We start from the raw sequence: 16441 nt of genomic DNA, 5'->3' as shown, positions 1-16441 counted from the left end.
GGAAAGAAACGGCCAAATACTAAGTGGATCAAGCTTTACGCTCACAGCATATGCTAGTGTGCCAATGTCAACTCCATCTCTGAGGCAATGCATACAGGGCAGTTTTTGGTTATGGTTAAGACCAGAGGAACGCTAACCCATTCGATCGGTCTCATTTCCAGAATGGCTAAATAGGACCATTGAGGTGCAGTTTCCAAAACACACCACGAATTCCTGGTCACTATCTCAAGAGGATGATGCTAGCAGAACGGGAGCGACAATAGTAACGAGCGAAGAGTTGTTGGAGATTTCTAAAACGTTAGAGAGAAGTCAAGCAGCGTGTTGATGCAGCAGCGATTAATGCAAACCCTGATATGTTCAGAACGGCGATGCAGCAATACCTCGATGAGTGCAATTTCACCGGCAGGGAGATAAGACAGAAGATTCTACTGCCTAAACCATAAAGGCCATAAAGGCCCATATGCCTGATTTACGCGACGGAAAAGTTGCTCGATGGAGCTATCCTCACCAGACATACTCGAGTGTACGGAAGATCCACTATGAACGCCATCAAAGCTGTGATAAGCACGATGGAGGTGACAATCTAACGCGAGAGGAGAGGCACGCTATGTATAACGTGTTGAGTGCTTTGACTATTTCCAAGAGTCAAACTAAATGACTTCACAGATGCTGCTACGCTTGCCGTGTACGGAGAATGAATTATTGACAGTGGCTGATTTTCTACCCGCCGCTGCCACATCCAGGCGCTATAGTATATGCGCAAAATAGCCAGCAAGAGTTAACCGACAGAAATTTGTATGGCGAAAGACATCTAACGTGGGTTTTCTCAATATTAGTAACTTTTCATGTAAAACTATTTGGTACTGGTTATGTAGGAAGGTGTCCGATACTACGCCTACCAAATATCTTTTCGGTGAAGGTGCTTAATTTTGAGAAATCGAACCTTAGATGCCTCTCGCCATACTGATTTCAGAAAGTGAACTCCTAGTGTGCCGCTGTAAGCACGCTCAAAGCAGGCGATTCATTGAGGGCAGGTAACTGCATCTTACTCTATCACGATTATGAAAGAATGGATGCGCTCCCAGAAGTTAGAACTAGCATACTGGCGGATTTTTTCGAAAGTATTATCTTTTTGGGGAACAATATTTGCAGGTTACGCTATAACGCCCAACAAATACTTTTTCCATTATGGTTCTTAATTTCGATAAATTCAACCCGAGATGCCTTTTGTCATACTGATTCTAAAGAGTTAACTCCTAGTGTGCCACTGTAAGCACTCAAAGTAGATAATTCATCTGTAAAGCGAAAGAAATCCAACGCGGATTTTCTGAAAAGCAGGAACTTTTTTCAAAAAAAAAAATTTTTGCTTCCGAGAAAATCAGCCATAGATACTTTTCGGGTTACTTCTTACACGGTTTGCAATTGGCTATTTCTGGTTTTTGGATGAATCAAAATGCAGAGTGTATGTAATTAAGAGTGGCGACATGTGCCGCATTTGACAGGTCTCCTGCTCGTTTGGAACACGATTTTGTATGGGATTGACAGATGAATTTTGTTCCAATTCTGACAGTGTCGCCACTCTTAATTACATACACTCTGTCAAAATGCTGTGTTGTCCCCATGAAAAAATTCACAAAAAATCCAAAAACTGTACCCCAGTGTACTGCCCATTATTGCATATTTGTAACATTTGCATTTTGGTTGATTTTGTAAATCGTTTGTTAATCCTCCCCACAAACTCAATCATTTCCAGCTTACTACAGATAAGCAAGATAGTAAAGCCTATGTTGCTGTTGTGGGATTAGGTGCAGTAAATTGAGCTTTCTGAACGATTCATAGGCAAAAAAGTAGAGCGCAAGAACCAACCGCACCAGACGGCGTAACGAAACTCTGAAATTTTACTGAGTTTGTGAAGAATTGGAATTTTTAATGTTTTTACGTTGATAATCAATAGTTTCAATGGTCTTAAAAGCTGCAAAGTTTCCAAAAAAGGCGTGACATTACACAAATTTGCAAAAATAGTGTAGTTTATTCTCGTTTCACTCATTGCATTCGACTCTTTATTCCTACTGTTTCAAAGCATCACTCCTACACTAAGTAATGAGTTCCCTTCGGTATGCTGTCCCTCTTCCAACTTACCCGCAGAACTTTGAGCGCCTCTTCGCACACCTGCATGCCGCGGGACTCGAACACCTCGACGCATCCCAAGTACTTGACCGGGAAGGTGCAGGTGGCCGACCGCACGGCTTGCTCGTCCGCTTGCCACTGGTGGGGCTTGGCCGCCTCCGGGACACGATCCTTACGCCGGCGGAACGAATCCCGAAATGATTTCCTCAATCGGTCCATCTTCTTCGGCGATCGCTTACTTTGTCGAAAGGAGGCAGATTTCTGTTCGAAATGAATGGAATGAAATCTCATTAGAACTGATCTATTAAAAGGGGGGTTAATCTGATTAAGAGAATGACATGCATCAGTCGCGTCCAAATGGAGTGTGGTACCAACCGTGTTTTTGACATCGCCGTAGGTCCCCCGCGTGAAGCCCCGCTCCAGCGGTTCATGCGATGACGTCGAGTTCCCCATAGCTTCGAATCAATTTTTTACGTATGAATAATAAATTGTTCCCTTTTTAAAGATCACCTAACTGCCGTTCTCAGGTCAACAAGAAACAATGACACTAATGAAAAACGGCGTGGTTCCAGTCGCAGAAAATAGGCAGAAGTTATTAAATTCTAAGGTTGATTAAGTATCACATTCATGAGATTTCGTTCTGTTCTATGTCCCGCCTGGAGTGTCCCACGCGCTGTGCGTTCGACGACGGAACGCAAGCCACGAATGGATGCTGCGGCTCACAGCCAATTGACAATTATGGCACTGCAAAGTCGGTGGCGGCTACAACGGCGACAGGGAAAACGCCACCACCGGAGTCGTAGAGAAATTGAATATATTGCCGTGTTTCGACCGTAGCGGGCCTCGTTGACCTTTTCCTCCACTCGACGTGATAGGATGCGACGCGCTGTGATTAGCTTGCTCCTGTCGCGGTTGGATGCTGCGTTGAGCGGTAGCTTCTGGCGATGATGACAGCCTCTGGGGTAGCAGCAGCAAAAACTGTAATATAACGAACGGTGATGACCATTAGAAATGTAATTTTCCGTGCCACGCACTGCGCTCTGTTTATGGCGACTTTGAAGCGCCACAGTCGGAGCGAGCGGCGCGGCGTGCCGCACACATGCCGGGGGCTTGTTGAACTCGTTGGGGACTGAACCGGAAAGTCTGATGTCAGCAAAAGTACGCGCAGAGTGGATGCAAAGGAATTGCTGGTAAAGCGAGTAATGACGTTCGGTGCTCGCTTTGGAACGGTACAGTATTTAAGCTAATTTTCCAATTTGTTCAGTAGAGTTGAACGCCTGTGGCGTTTAGGAAGAATAGACGTGAAGTGGGGGGCCTCCTTAGCCGTGCGGTAAGATGCGCGGCTACAAAGCAAGACCATGCTGAGGGTGGCTGGGTTCGATTCCCGGTGCCGGTCTAGACAATTTTCGGATTGGAAATTGTCTCGACTTCCCTGGGCATAAAAGTATCATCGTGTTAGCCTCATGATATACGAATGCAGAAATGGCAACTTGGCTTAGAAACCTCGCAGTTAATAACTGTGGAAGTGCTTAATGAACACTAAGCTGCGAGGCGGCAATGTCCCAATGGGGGATGTAATGCCAACGAAGAAGAAGAAGAAGAAGAAGACGTGAAGTGGGTCTGCAAAATGCAGGTAAAGCAAAAACTTTATACAGTTCTAAAAACAAAATTGATCCTTAGTCGATAGCATTACAACAGTTGTATATTAAATGCTTTCTATACAAATGTAAATATTTGTATTCTATGTGACAAATAGAACCATAAGCTATGTCGGGTGGGCAGAAGAACGACCGGATTGGTAATCCAAACTTTTTTGCTGAGGGCCATATATGACTTTTGACTTTTATAACAAAGTCAATTTACAATTGAATGTGAAGCTGAGAAAACATTCGATGTATCTATATAAAAAAAATTTGGTTCATATTAGAATACTTGAACACATTTCAGATTTCGAGCATATAAGTTAAAATATATCAACAGATAAATTATGTTAAAAATAAGGAAAACGTTGTGCAAATTGTCTCAAACTACGTACACTTTGTTTCAAATTCCGAACTGCACCATATTTCGACGAGTTTTTGTTGTTACTTTTGCCTTCTAACATGCACAGAAGTAAATTATTTTTACTCCGATAATGGCTCAAACCTTTTGATCCCTAAAGCCATGGTAAATATTATTTTTTCATATTTTGGAGAAAGCGGTTGAAACGTTTCAGTGAAATATTTCAAACAAATCACCACATGAAAACGAATTTTCTTCGAAGAATTGCATATTTTATGCTCTGATTACGTAAATAGTCTGCTGCGATGCTGAATCCTCGACCAAAAAATACGTATTCTGGCAAAAACACGAAAAAAAATTGTTGTTCAGGAATGTATGATAAAATTTTCGTTTGTTTGAGAAACTGCATATGTCCACGTACTTTGAAGAGCAATTGTGGAGTTTTGCCGAAAACTATTGATCTGTATCGAAGAAATCGAAAGATTCGATGTAAGTTTGTTCAAAAACAGTTTTTTGTTGTTTTCTCGAAAAAGTGTAAAATGGACTTATGCAGTTTCTCAAACAAATGATTCAAATCCTTTAAACATAGCACATCGATTGCCCCCTATCCCAGGTTTGAAGCAGAGAAGATAAGAAGATGTGATTTAGCACTACGTTAGTATCTTTCTGCGCCCAACATTGAATACACCGCAAAAGGAACATTTCTGAGCTATGTTGCCATACTTAAAGCAAACAGTCAACATCAATCTCACGGGTGTACGAGTGTTTTTTGCAATTCAGTTATTACTTAATTCTACTATCGGAATTTTAAAATTACGAAAATAATTTTAAAGTTTTGAGAGAAAAAATTAAGAAGTTTGAGATTAATTTATCATATGTTTCTGAAAATATGAACTCGGCGGAAAACCTTAAATATACCTTAAATTCTTAAAATTTCAAATTATCTTGCAAAATTTTTAAGTTTTCATCTTTTCAATAATTTTATCCTGGATTTTTTAAATTATTACTCTTTTACCTTTTTTTCCATATTTTTCAAATTAGGCCGTCTCCGGAAGGTCGAAGGAAAGGGGGTAGTACAAAATAACCCTTGAAAATAATAAAAATGCTCGGAATTTTCCGAAAACTTTATTATCCTTATTATCTTTGAAAAAAAAAACTTAAATGGGGGAATATATTTTTTATTATTTATACCGGCCTCAAAAGGCAAAAACCTCTTCGAATCATAACAAGCCATGAAAACAAATTTATCAAACTTGTCTACAAAAGTGCATAACAAACAGAACCAGATAGACAGACCCACCGAGAAAACGCTTCGTTCTTGCGGGTTCTTGGGGCCAAACACATCGAAAAGGTGTGTAAAATAAGCCTATTGATGCTTTTTTGAAGAAAATTAACATCCTGCGGAACATGTCACTCACGGTATGCTACATATCGTGAGTGTAAACGGAGTTGATAAGTTTGAGATTTTTTCATTTTGATTTGGATTTAATCCTTGAACGACATAATTTTGATATCTCTCATTTTTTTCATTTCATTATACTTTTATTTTCAATTTTTATTATTGTACGTGGATTTCCCTATTGGACCCAACCGTTCGAAATAGTCGCTCCTTGAACAGTCGTCAAAATCGCCGTTTTCACCTTCACACCCGTTTTCATAGTAAAATCTGTCAAAACTGACGAGTCTGCCTGTCGTGCTTTTTGCTGTTTCCCTCGGACTTCTCTTTCTTTTTCCGTTGTTTTGCCAAACAAGGAGCAAAAAACAAGGCAATCTACCAAACATTTATTGAGTTTGGCAAACCTTGCTGCAAAAGGGAACGTTTGAAATAGGCAAGTGAACCGACCTTCGAATCCATTGGTGAAGTAAATCCACAATATATTTTATTATACAAAAATGTTTAGTTTATTTTGTATTTTATTAGTTTTTGAAATCTCTACGATTTTGTAATGTCATAAAGTTTTTTTTTGATTTCTTTTTTTTTAAATCAATTTTTTAAAACTTTTGACATTTTTGAGTTTTTTTTCATTTTCAGAATTTGTCTAATGCTCGAAAATTTATTTTTAAGGGATTTTATTTGTTTTTATTCTTAGATTTAAATTTAAAATCTCCTGAACTGATAAAAATTTTCAAATTTCTATGCATCACGGCATTTTCAATTTTTTCTAAAGGTATTTTAAATTTTATATAATTTTTGATATTTCCTAAACTTTTTGAAAGTAAAAAAAAAAAATTTCCAACTTTAAAATGTTTGTTTTTTTTTATTTCTAAACTTTTTGAAATGGATGAGTTTTTGCCTTTCTCGTACACCAGGGTGCAACGAAAAGGCTATATATTAACTTCCAAGACGATTTTGTGATAGAAGGTCCGGAGACCCATTGTGTTATATACCAATCGACTCAGCTCGACGAATTGATATGATGTCTGTCTGTGTGTGCGTATGTGTCTGTATCTGCGCAAAATAAAAATCACTCATCTTTTAGGCACTTATCTTGATCCGATTTGTTTGCAAAAAGTTGCATTCGACGGAGAATCCTATCTCAATGTTTCCTATTGAAATATGGCCAGATCGGATTATGTGATCAAAAGTTTTGGCCAAAACACGCCACACGCCAAGAAATTCTCACTCATTTTTTTTAGTATATCTGATGTACGAGAAAGGCACAAACACCGCTAGGTGGATCAACCAGGTTTTTTACTTTTTCAAATCATTTAAATTTATTTAAAAATTCTATTTTTTTTAATTTTTAAAACTTTTTTTAGTTTATTAAATTCTAAAACAAAATTGACTGTTCAAATTAGAGTTTCATTAAAGTTTAATAGTTTTTCATGCCCATGAATTTTATTTTTTTTGATCTTTTATCAAATTTTAGATTTTTTTTCATTTTTATATTTATTTTTAAGAAATTAAAAATTAACTTCTCACTTTTCATTTCTTACTTGTTACTGTGCAAAGTGAGTAGTGCGAAGTGGATAGTAAGACATCTCACTACTCACTTCGCGCTTCTCACTTTTTACAGTAAGAAGTTAGAAATGACGAATGAGAATTGAGACGTCTCTCTTCTAACCCCTTATTTTCTCACTTTTCAAATAACCTATTCGGCCGAATGTCCTTTTCGGCCAAATGATCCTTTCGGCCAAATAACTTTTTCGGCGAAATGATTCTTTCGGCCAAATGACCGTTTCAGCCAAATGACCCTTTAGGCCTAATGACTCTCGACCAAACGACCCTTTCGGCCAAATGACCCTTTCGCCCAAACGACGCTTTCGGCCAAATGATTATTTTGCCAAATGACCTTTTCGGCGATATGACCTTTTCGGCCAAATGACGCTTTTGGCCAAACGAACATTTCGGTCTAATGACCCTGTCAGCCAAACGGCCCTTCCCTATTCGGCCAAACGCCCTATTCGGCCAAATGTCCTATTCGGCCAAATGTCCTATTCGGCCAAATGACCCTTTCGCTCAAACGACCCTTTCGGCCAAATGACCCTTCCGCCCAAACGACGCTTTCGGCCAAATGATTATTTTGCCAAATGACCTTTTCGGCCAATTGACGCTTTCGGCCAAATAACCCTTTCGGCCAAATTACCCTTTCGGCCAAATGACCGTTTCAGCCAAATGACCCTTTAGGCCTAATGACTCTCGACCAAACGACCATTTCGGCCAAATGACCCTTTCGCTCAAACGACCCTTTCGGCCAAATGACCCTTTCGCCCAAACGACGCTTTCGGCCAATAGCTAGCTGATGCCATATTAAAATTAGAAAAAATCTCAATCATATTGATAATATTCACATTTCAAAAAAGTGGTAATATTTCGTTGCCAGAAAACTCATGAGGCAAAACGCCTTTTAGCAGGCAGCTCTTAGGGAACAACGTACCATGCGTCGGCATATCAGCATTCTGGCATGGACAGTGCGTGGAGACGCGAGTATATTGTAGGATAGTTCCACTAGGGCGTTTTGCCTCGCCGAAATGTTAGATGTTTCATCAAAATGTGGAAAATTTCAGTTTTTCCTACATTCCTATCTATTATTTTGACACTTTTTTCGCCTAACCCACATAATTTCACGTCACGTCATATAAGTGAATACCCGAAAGTTTTGCCCCGGGGGGGGGGGGGCGTTTTGGGGCCTCTTCCCCTACAAACGTTCCTTCTTTTGCTCGGTAGGGGCTGTGAGATTCGAATGTCAAATGTCAGCTAAATGTCAAATAAGGGAAATCCATACGATTTGACAACTTGGTACCCAAAATATTGCGGACAGCAGAACAAAGGGAACCGAAGCGACAATCTTTATCTAGTAACTAAAATATCTTTTATTTTGGGCCACCCTTACGGGGGCTCTTATTTTGGACCACCAAGAGGAATTTGCACTCAGTGGTCTAAAATATGAGCCGTCAAACTGGTGGTCCAAAATACCTCCCTTACACTAGCACAGTACTTTTTTGGCGCCACTTCTACTCTGTTTGTATCGAACTGTGTTGTGATGACGTTCTATGCTAAGAAAAAATGTAAACAATAAAACGGGGCTTAGTTAATTCCTCGATAAAGGAACAATAGATGTAACCGAAACGTTGGATAAAAACGTAACACCCTTTTTTGAGCATATAAAAATAATTCTAAAAATATATGCTTTGCAAACGGATTTGTTTTAACTTTCCCAATTATTTGGTTACTTATTCAGAATTTATATTTTTTTCGGGGCCTCCTTAGCCTAGCGGTAAGATGAGCGGCTGTTAAACAAGACCATGCTGAGGGTGGGTGGGTTCGATTCCCGGCACTGCTCTAGGCAATTTTCGGTTTGGAAACGGTCTCGACTTCCCTGGGCATGAAAGTATCATCGTGTTAGCCTCATGATATGCGTATGCAAAAATGGTAACTTGGCTCAGAAACTTCGCGGTTAATAACTGTGGTGTATGCACACTAAGCAGCGAGGCGGCAATGTCCCGGTGAGGGATGTAATGCCAATTAGAAAAAGAAGATTTTTTCCAAGTTTCAAAACATTCGAAAATTTTATCAATTATCAATTTTATCAATCAATGTTCCATAATTTAATATCGACTCATGGAAGCAAATAATTTGCTTTCTATTTCTCTCGAACATCGAAATTTACAAATTTCCTTATTTAAGTTTTAAAATTTGATATTTTTTCTACTTTTATGAAATTTACTGATGATAAAAATGTTGTAATCTTTGACTTTATCTTTGACTTTTTTAAGTTTTAGGACCTCCAATATTATCATTCTCTTCTTGTTTCTTATTTGTTTTATTTTGAAAAATTCATTACATTTGAAAAAATTTAAATTCTGATTTTATCTATTTTCAAAGTCTTATACAGTCAAACCTCCATGAGTCGATGTTCTATGACTCGATATCGACTCATGGAAGCAAATTTTGCTATGTTGAAAAATATTTTCTGGGTTACTGCGATGGTCCCTTCAAACAGCTTCCCAGGGATTTTCTATTCCATATCTCGATATTTCCATGAGTCGATGGTCCCTTCAATATCGACTTTGATTTGACTGTAGATACAGTCCCCTCTCCGCATCTCGATATTGAAGATAGGGAGAGATAGAGGAATACAAGGAAAATTGAAATGGGTACTAGATCCAAAAAAGCTCGTTGCTATGAAAAACGACAACAAAACTAATGTCATGTCTTGTTATTGATATGTTTGTTATTGTCCAAAGATGATCTAGTAGCCTGGAAATTTGAACATATCGACATAAGGAGTGTGAATCCAGAACAAAATATGATCAAAAAACATCGAGATAGACTGATATCGAGATAGGGGGGTTATCGAGATGTAGAATGCTCAAAATTTAATCTATATTGATTGAAGGGACCGAAGAAAGCATCGACATAGAGAGAGATATCGAGATACAGAACATCGAGATGTAGAGAGTCGACTGTAAATAAGATAATCAACGAAGTTTTACAATATTTATTTGTTTTGCACCAACTGTATGAATGTTAAAAAAATTCTAAGAACTTTCACATCTATTATAAATATCATACAAATTTATTGTTGTAAAGCTCTGAATCCAAAACAATTTTTGCTATAATCAACTCAAACTTGACCAAAATCCCACTTGCATTAATTTGTTTACCCTTATGAAAAATCTCAGATATTTATACATTTTTGAACCATTTTGAATTTTAAAAATATGTATGTACTTTAAAAAACAATTTTTTTATACATGAATAAATAATTTCATTACTGTTTTTTTTTATTTTCGAAATCAAAATAAAAATTTAAATTAAAAAAAAAATGTTGGAAACATCTTCGGTATCTTAGAATTAAGGAATGAATCGTGAAATACGATCCTTCCTAGTATTGGGTTACGAATATCAAAAGCAACTTGAAAAATTGAATCTTGAAGATTCAAAATTAAATTTTGAGTTTCCAAAAACAGTCTATGCGTGGGCAAGAGGAATTACGGTTTGCAATTACTGAATATCAGAAATGCAATAAACATCTTCAGCTCGTTGTATGTTCGTTGAATTTATAAATGAATCAAATATGAAGTTCATTTTATCGCTTGATTTGGTCTTATTGCATCGCATATTCTTTAAAAATTGAAAAATCATTATCAAGCAAAAACAGTTTTTCCTAGCTCAAATCTCAAAAACTGAAACAAACAAAGGTAAACACCCATACTATTTTTTTTTATTTTAAGCTTTGCATGACATAAGAAAAACAATTTCCCAAAAATGTTTTTTTACTGAATAACTAAGATATTGTATCTAATGGGCTTTCCTTTCTTAATATCTTAGATTTGCTGCTACAATGTAAGGTCTGAATAGGAACTGATTATGGCACAACTGTTAGCATAATGGTTTCCAATACAACGTAAGTTTTGCAAAACTCTAATCTGAGATAAGAATAACAATTGAAGAGTGATATTTCTTGTTCTTTTTTAACACATTTACAGCAAAATGAAACACAAATAGCACCATAGAAAAGCATATTCGACGATTTCGGCTCCACAAACATGAAGCCACCAAGACATGGTTTTATCGGTTCATTGTGTCGTTCTTCGACCTAAATTTCATTGTGTTCATTATTATTCGCGGAAACTGCATTGCGAGACTGGTACTGGTTAAATTTTTCAACACAAATGGAAGTAACTCGTAAATCCCATCACATTAATCGACGCACCGATCGACGCTGATTCATCGCACCAATAGCTGATCGTTTCGGCGAAACCACATTGTACGGAAAGAATCACAGTCACAGCGATGACTAACTATCACTCTGCCAAGTAGAACATCACGCGGACAATGTTTTCCACACAATATCTTCAGAGACAGCACTATAAATCACGAATAATTCGCTCAGGGTTCCGTTTCTGCCGCAACAGCGTCGTAAATCACAACGCATATCCTCTTGCTGATTACAAAGTGGGTAACAAGTAGGCATCCCAGAACGCATTTAAATTAACTAAACCGTGTATTAAAGACTTTAACTTCCGTTCTGCACCATTCCGGTTCCAATCCATTTAAAATCACTCAATATAACGCCGTACGCAGTGGAATTCCTTCATTCCGCACTTGCCTGGGAGGACCATTTACTTTTCACTTTCCTCGTAAGCAATATAAATGCGTGTACGTAAATACACAGCGAAGCAGCCTACTAGCGAACCAATCACACCCCTTAATATTGAGGTAACCCGATATTGAGCGCACAAAAAACCCTGTCACGGGCAAAAAATCAGGAACAACTACAGCACACAGCTTCCAGACCGGTGAGCCTTAGCACTACGCGTCACGCTGCAGCTGCCGCCACTCAGATTTAGTCTCACTTCTGATTGTTGGTTGCGTGCGCTTCGCGAGGTGACTCAGTAACTTTTTAAGCCACGGCGAAAAAAATCACTTCTCTGCCCCTCATTGGCGCTTAGACTTTCACATTCCCGAAAAGAAGGAAATCATAAACAACTCCAAAACTAATTTGATGGCACTTAACGGTTACCGGGTTTCCCCTACTCTTCAGAACCAGCACTAGACCAGCAACTCGTAATGTGAGAAAATTAAATTCTAATCCACTCTGAGCGTACTCCCCCCTCATTTCGGTTAAGGTTATGACTATTCTCACAATGAATCATTCATAAAACGAGACACTTACTCCGAGGAAAGAATTTTCCCTTAAAAAATAACACACAAATCAATCACGTTTGTTTGTAGATATCACTAGTCCAAATATCACGCTCGGCACCTCGAAAAAAACGTCACCTCCAGTACTCGCGGCGGACGTCACTTCTATCCGAGTGGAGCGTAAGAAATCCAACTGACATATCAGCACGGGCACCAGGACAAATTCCTTTCTATCCAGCGGGCGAGCAGCAGAACGACTTCCATCATGGATCGAACTGATGGCGGTGTGTTAATGTGGAAACGGTTTGCGTCGCGACAACAGCCTCGAAATCACCGACTGAGGTGACGGGCATGGCATATCTGAACTGACTGTCTGGCTGCCTGGCCCTGCTTGCCTGCGTCAACGGCGATATTATGATGATGACGAGGAGCCAGGCCAGCGGACTAAGGGTATGTCGTATTCCGAAAGATTTTAAGGTTTTTAATGTTCAACATAGAATTATGTGCTATTAATTCATGGAGACACGCAGATGGTAGATTTTCTACTGTTTGAAGTTCTTATACATTTGTCAGTCGATCATATGCTGAAAACCGACGATTTATTGTCCGATTTTCCACGATTTGATAGGAAATTACAAAAAAAAGCAAAACATTTGAAAGACCAAAATTTAAACTTCATTACCCCTATCACATACCCTCACGCCACATTTCTTGATATCCACCTCTTTCTGGCTCACAACACTCGCAGTCGTTGCTCGCCGATCGAAATGGCAACCAGCGAGCTAACGCTGTAGTGGTGGCACCGAAACGTTCATCGAGCACCTCACCAAACCAGTTGGCGTTCCATAACGGTAACGAATGATGATTAAGGTATAACAACCACCACAGAGCGGGCGAGCGGAGTAGTTTACCTGTGCGGATCGCTGGAATCGTGTACCAATACCAACTCTCCGGCGAAGAACAACGGACGAATACGGTGTGGAACGGAATCGAAGCACGGTTGCATGCGCTTTCTTCGATACCTGATGGCCAAAACAACACCAACCAGACTGAAGGTATTTGGAATTTGGCGTTCAAGGTGTGCGGCCCATAGGTAGATCGTGATTTAAAACTGGTAGAGTTAGTTTAGAGATATCCTACGTCGGAACGTCAGAGGTGCCACACAGTGGGTTGGCGGGTTGTGGATAATCTCTTGCATGATTCATTGTCGGTTTGATTGAGTTTGTACCTTTAGGGAACGACCCCAAGGTCAGCTCCAAGCGGAAAGGAAGGTCACCACGTGAAAGGCATATGTGAGCCATCGAGGTATGGGATTCAGATTTGGTATCGCTTACAGAGGTGGAAAACTTCTTCCTGTGACAGCTATGAAGATACAGAGATGTTGGCCTCTAGTGTAACCGGCGTTTTTTCGGTCTTATGGATTGTTTTTGCCTTTAGCGGTTTTTGCTGAATTCAACTGATGATGGTCTCGACTGGTCAACAAGAAAAATTGAAGAGAAAAAATCACAAAGGGCTATTCTCACCTAAGACGTGGGGTTAAAAAAATAAGAAAATCACAACGATTCTGTACAAGACATTGACTTTTTTTTTAGTTTTTCGACGACACATTGGATATTTTTCGATAATGTTCTAGAAATAATGTGACGTTTATCAAAATTCTCGACGAAATTGTTTGGAAGTATTTTGTATATTTGGGAATGGTTTGAAATTTTGGGATATTTAAAAAAATTGACATGCTACCTTGTAATGTTTGACGCTTCTAGTCGATTTTTTTTTAGATTTTTCGAAGCATTTTTTTAACTGCTTAAAAATATTGTAACTCAAACTGCAAACGATATTTTTTTTCTTAATTTTTGATAAAAAAAAATTATGATGAAAATTTAAATATTTCTTAACCAATATTTTGACGTTTTATTTTTTATAAATTCTTCGCAAAATTATTGAAATTATGGACGAATCTCGCACGAAGCTAATTGATAAATGTCAATTTTTTTCAAATTTTTGAATTTTTCAACGTGCTCTACCAATGCATGGGTCATATAGGAATATGAGTTTTGATGAAAAATTATTTTTATTTCATTCTTGAATATTTTTTTAATATTTTCAACAATATGCTCGGACTTTAAATATTTTTATTTAAATATTTTTTTACGTTTTTCATCGACTTTTTTCTCACTATTCAACAATTTTTTTGATATTTTCCGCCGAATTCTTTTATAATTTTACTACGACATATCAGAAACAAATGGTATTTATTGACGATGCACTTTTTTTTATTGTTTTTCATTATTTAAAGTACTTTTGAAATTTTTGATATTTTTCGACTAAGGTTCTGGCACTTTACGAACGTTTTTGAACGTTTTTGAGGAAATGTTTAATAATATTTCGGACAATATCTGGTGTCAAGAAAATAAGCTTGTGATCAGCGTTCCAAAATGTGCTGTGATGACTTTCCATCGCTCTAAGGATCCGATAATATTTGATTACTTCATCGATAACTGCTGCCTCAAGAGATTGGACCACATAACAGATCTTGGCGTTGTATTGGATTCAAAGCTCAGTTTTCACGCCCATTATGCGTCGATCATCTCCAAAGCCAATCGTCAACTTGGCTTTGTGACTAAAATTGCAAAGGAATTCACTGATCCACATTGTCTAAAGGCACTGTATTGCTCCCTTGTAAGGCCAATTCTCGAAAGCTCATCCATTGTATGGGCGCCAAACGACGTAACATGGAATCTGAGAATCGAGCGTATCCAAAAACGATTCATCAGGCTCGCATTGAGACATCTTCCGTGGCGGGACCCCGCGAATCTTCCTGCCTATCCCGAACGATGCCAATTGCTTGGTCTTGATACCTTGGATCGGCGACGGAAAATTCAGCAGGCTACTTTTATTGTTAAGTTGCTGAATGGAGAAATCGATTGCTCCCATCTCCTTTCGTTGATTGGATTCCGCGTACCTGGAAGAATGCTGAGACAGCGGACATTGCTGCACACTGGATTTCATCGCACTCTATTTGGTTATAACCAGCCCATATGCACCATGATTCGTTTGTTTTCATCGATTGAAGCTGCATTCGATTTCGGAATTTCCACATCCCAGTTTGTGAATCGATTAAAAACACAGAACCTAATTTAAGCTAATATTCATGATGAATAACATGAATATTAGCTTAAATTAGGTTCTGTGTTTTTAAGACTGTTCAATGTCAGATGAATTATAAATAAACAAATAAACAAATAAATATGAAAAACATATTTTTTTACATTTTACGACATTTTATTCTCTATATTTTCTGTTTTAGAAGATTCAGATGGAATTTGACATTTTTCGACAAAACAACTTTTAGATTTTTTTTAATTTTTGTTAGATGATTTCCATCAATGATGATGATTTTTCAATTAATATTGATTTTTAATATTTTCAAAATAAAATTGACGAATTTGAACGAATTTACACTGATTGACATTTCGTTCGAATTTGTTAACGATTTTTATTGAAATTTTTGGCGTTCATTGACACACTTTTAATTTTTTCAATTCGAATTGAAAAATTCGACAAAATTCAAGAAATCTCCTCAAGTATTTTTTTCGACGAAGCTTGATTCAAATTTAAAAATCGAATTCTTGAAAAAAAAAATTGTGAAAAGTAAATACTTTGATAGGTGAATTTCAACATTTTTCGACGAAATTTTCAAAAAAACGAAGGTCTGATTTTTTTTTTATTGTGATTTGTCTTGACATTTTTAAATAAAGTTTTTTAAATTTTTCGAAGCAATTTTAAAATTTTTTGACCGCATTTTCAAACTTCCTAAAATTCCAACGAGTTTAAAAAAAGTTACATTTTTTTCTAATTCAGGCGATAGCTGAAACATTTTTGAACGATTGTTCTTTACATTTTGACATTTTTTGCCTTTCTTCTACGACAAAGCGAAAGGCTATATGATTGCTCCAAAAAAGAACTTTTGATAGAAGGCCCGGAGTCACATAGTGTTATATACCGATCGACTCAGCTCGACGAACCGAGGTTATGTCTGCATGTGTGTATGTATGTGAGTGTGTGTATGTGTGTATGTGTACAAATTTTGTAGACACACTTTTGGAACTTAGCATCATCCGATTTACTCAAAACAAGTTGCATTCGACGGGTAATGCGGTCCCATTGTTTGCTATTGAAAATTTGCCCGACCGGACGTTGCATTTCGGAATTATTGAAAAA

At 37.9% G+C, this 16441-nt stretch overlaps 1 protein-coding gene across 7 annotated transcripts in view; it reads right to left on the bottom strand.

The window, feature by feature from the left end:
• The window catches only part of LOC134212145 (protein numb), a 248052-nt gene that overhangs the window by 18190 nt on the left and 213421 nt on the right, over positions 1-16441 (bottom strand). For 5 of the 7 annotated variants that reach the window (XM_062689736.1, XM_062689737.1, XM_062689738.1 and 2 more), the window contains 2 exons: positions 2503-3105; positions 2140-2388 (listed from right to left, as the gene is read on the bottom strand). In XM_062689736.1, the coding sequence (XP_062545720.1) occupies positions 2140-2388; positions 2503-2580 (327 nt within the window). In that variant the 5' untranslated portion in view covers positions 2581-3105. Of the gene's footprint in view, positions 1-2139; positions 2389-2502; positions 3106-12251; positions 12601-16441 lie in introns of those variants that run through there. The other 2 variants (XM_062689741.1, XM_062689742.1) reach the window with 2 other exon arrangements.

The sequence above is a fragment of the Armigeres subalbatus genome, chromosome 2 (genome assembly GCF_024139115.2).
Source record: "Armigeres subalbatus isolate Guangzhou_Male chromosome 2, GZ_Asu_2, whole genome shotgun sequence".
In the NCBI taxonomy this organism is placed as follows: Eukaryota; Metazoa; Arthropoda; class Insecta; order Diptera; family Culicidae; genus Armigeres; species Armigeres subalbatus.
Note: the sequence above shows the minus strand (reverse complement) of the source record. Positions and strands in the feature narration are given on the sequence as shown.